This window comes from Mizuhopecten yessoensis, unplaced genomic scaffold (genome assembly GCF_002113885.1).
Source record: "Mizuhopecten yessoensis strain PY_sf001 unplaced genomic scaffold, ASM211388v2 hete_36083938, whole genome shotgun sequence".
Lineage (NCBI taxonomy): Eukaryota > Metazoa > Mollusca > Bivalvia > Pectinida > Pectinidae > Mizuhopecten > Mizuhopecten yessoensis.
This window is the reverse complement of record NW_018483623.1, coordinates 1-2445: the sequence shown is the minus strand read 5'-3', so window position 1 is coordinate 2445 and position 2445 is coordinate 1. Positions and strand designations below refer to the sequence as shown.

At 34.8% G+C, this 2445-nt stretch overlaps 1 protein-coding gene across 1 annotated transcript; it reads right to left on the bottom strand.

The window, feature by feature from the left end:
• Positions 1–6: 6 nt before the first annotated feature.
• LOC110444287 (U6 snRNA-associated Sm-like protein LSm6) lies at positions 7–2214 on the bottom strand. The gene is made up of 3 exons (XM_021488678.1): positions 2107–2214; positions 1598–1711; positions 7–764 (listed from the first exon to the last, which is right to left on the bottom strand). Exons 1-3 carry the CDS (start codon positions 2195–2197, stop codon positions 730–732), a joined length of 240 nt encoding a protein of 79 aa, XP_021344353.1. The 5' UTR covers positions 2198–2214; the 3' UTR covers positions 7–729.
• Between the last annotated feature and the right edge of the window lie 231 nt (positions 2215–2445).

The window sequence follows — 2445 nt, the reverse complement described above, 5'->3', positions numbered from 1 at the left end:
TTATACACAAACAATGTATGTGTTCAACGTGTCACAAAGTTTATAGACTGACTGGTCCCTTTGTCAAGCTATGACTCGTGTCAAGTCTTAGCTTGACATACAGGCACTAGTTGGATCTGAAAGGTTGGGACACGTTTAACATATACATCGTTTGTGTATCAAGTAAATTTTTGATATTACATATTTCCAAATTGATGAATCTTATTGACATATTTTTCATACATTTTTGTAACATTCCTCGCCAGCCCCTAAAGCTGAATGCAACCATAGGTCTCAATGCATACATAGACTGAATCCATGTTGACAATAGAATCAATTTCCTGACATCGGATGAGCTAATGTTACTTAAGCATTTAGCCTAAGACATATGGTCCATTATCAAATTCACAACAGTTTGTTTCTTGCCAAGTCCAAATTCCTATTAAGAAAGGTGTCCTTTTCCTTGGAATCTGCCTCCATGCATTCTGCTATGTAATGGTGGCAATTTTTAGATATGTTTTCTCAAGATCGCAGTTGTCTCCCTCCTTTTTGCATTTGTTGTGTGATGGTTCCGAGCACTTTTTTTGAAATATAAAAATCACAGCTGTCTCCTTTCCTGTGATTTCCTCTAGCCCACAAATTCAGTATACAGCTTCCATTTTATTTTACACAATATATTCACTCATATTCCAGCACATCCACTCTCACTTTCTCACACCAAGTTCTCACAACTACCTCTCCCTCGGATATTTATACCCTCCTCTTCTGCGTACTGATGTATAATACTGAAAAGAAAGAGAAGAATTTCATTGCTAAAAGTGATTTCCCTTTATGCATTGAACCAATAAATAAGGACATCTATATAATTATTTTTCATGTTTCATATAGATTAACATTTGTCAATTTTATTGTTTTGGGGTAATTTTTGCTGTGTCCATTTTAAAGTAATTTGTCATTTTGGAAATAATAAGATATTATTTAAACCACCTAGCAAACAAATGTGTGTCAGACTATTTCTGATGCACAATCAAATAAATCAGGACAAGTCGATGTTATTTCAACTTCTTTGGAAACAATCAATATACATACTTTACAATCGCAGCAAAAGTTAATTTCTTGATACCGACGCGATCGACACTACTGACTCAAATTTGTTATTGGTTAAGCATTTTGTCTGATGCATTCCTAGTCTGTTTTGAGGGCTGTTTCATTATTAATTGTATCAGGGAGGTAGGCCACATCTGGATCAACATATTATGAGTGGCACAGTTAAATCCAGATTCATCTACAGTTGTTGACATGTTTTAAATCATTTTCAATATTAGATGTGTGGTGAAGCCAAGCCTTTGAAAAATACCTCGCTTAGTCTAAACTTCTACTTCAGTAGTCTAGCATTCAGATATTACATTCAATAAAATAACTTAAGTACTGGAGAAAAGTAAAACTTCAATTTTGCAATTCACCTTTTCAAAATTGCATCATTCAAGCTCTGCCAGGCTTGGTTTCATATATACACACCCATTAGCTTCCCTAACTGTCATTATAGCTTTCCTATGGAAAGTGTTATGTCAAGGAATGTTTGTGAAATATATGCCGTTCATAGAATTTATATACCTACCATTGTTCCCTCTGATGAAAGCATCGCCATATTTGTTTTTTAGTTGGCCATTTACATATTCCTCTGTCTGCTCCAAAGCAATGTTCATGTACCCATCCAAACAGGCTAGCACACCTTCAGATACAAGCGAATCAAGTGATTAGAGCAATTTTTATTCCAATTGTCTAATGATTCCATTTCTCAAGCAGATAAAGTCTGCCCTAATTCAATACAATTTGTTTTCCCCGGTAAAATTAGCAGGTCTGTGGTCCAAGGAACCAGGAATCCAACAGTACACAACATACTAACATCAGTTTTTTTTTTAAATTTAACTTGTTGCAACTTTCAACAACGACAACATATTAATTTTTATTGAAGTTCTAAAATTTAGAAATTTTGCTTATCTTTTGCAATGAATTAATAAAACATAAGACGGGCAGAGGAAAATACCAAAATGGATGTCTTTTTCGTAAGAAATGCTTACAAATGTCACAATAAGGAAGACACAACATAAGGTAAATATACCTTACCTCTGTAATCCACACCTGAGTTCAGCTTCACTACTACAGGGCGCCCAATAATTTGCTTCAAAAATTCACTCGGTGTCTGTTTTCTACTCATTTCTGAAATACAATAAAAATATTGTTAAAATATTATTAAGGATCACTATCCCACGGCACTGGTTTTTCATACGATATACAGTAACCTCTCTTTATTTGTTTCTGGATAACTGTTTGGGCCAATGAAGACACTTCCCGATCCATTGACTACCTGGTAAGTGGCTCAGTCGCTTAGAGAAATACAGCATAACAATATCAATTCCAGGGTTCCAGTCCCAGTCTAGCCCCTTTGATAACAATTTTCATATA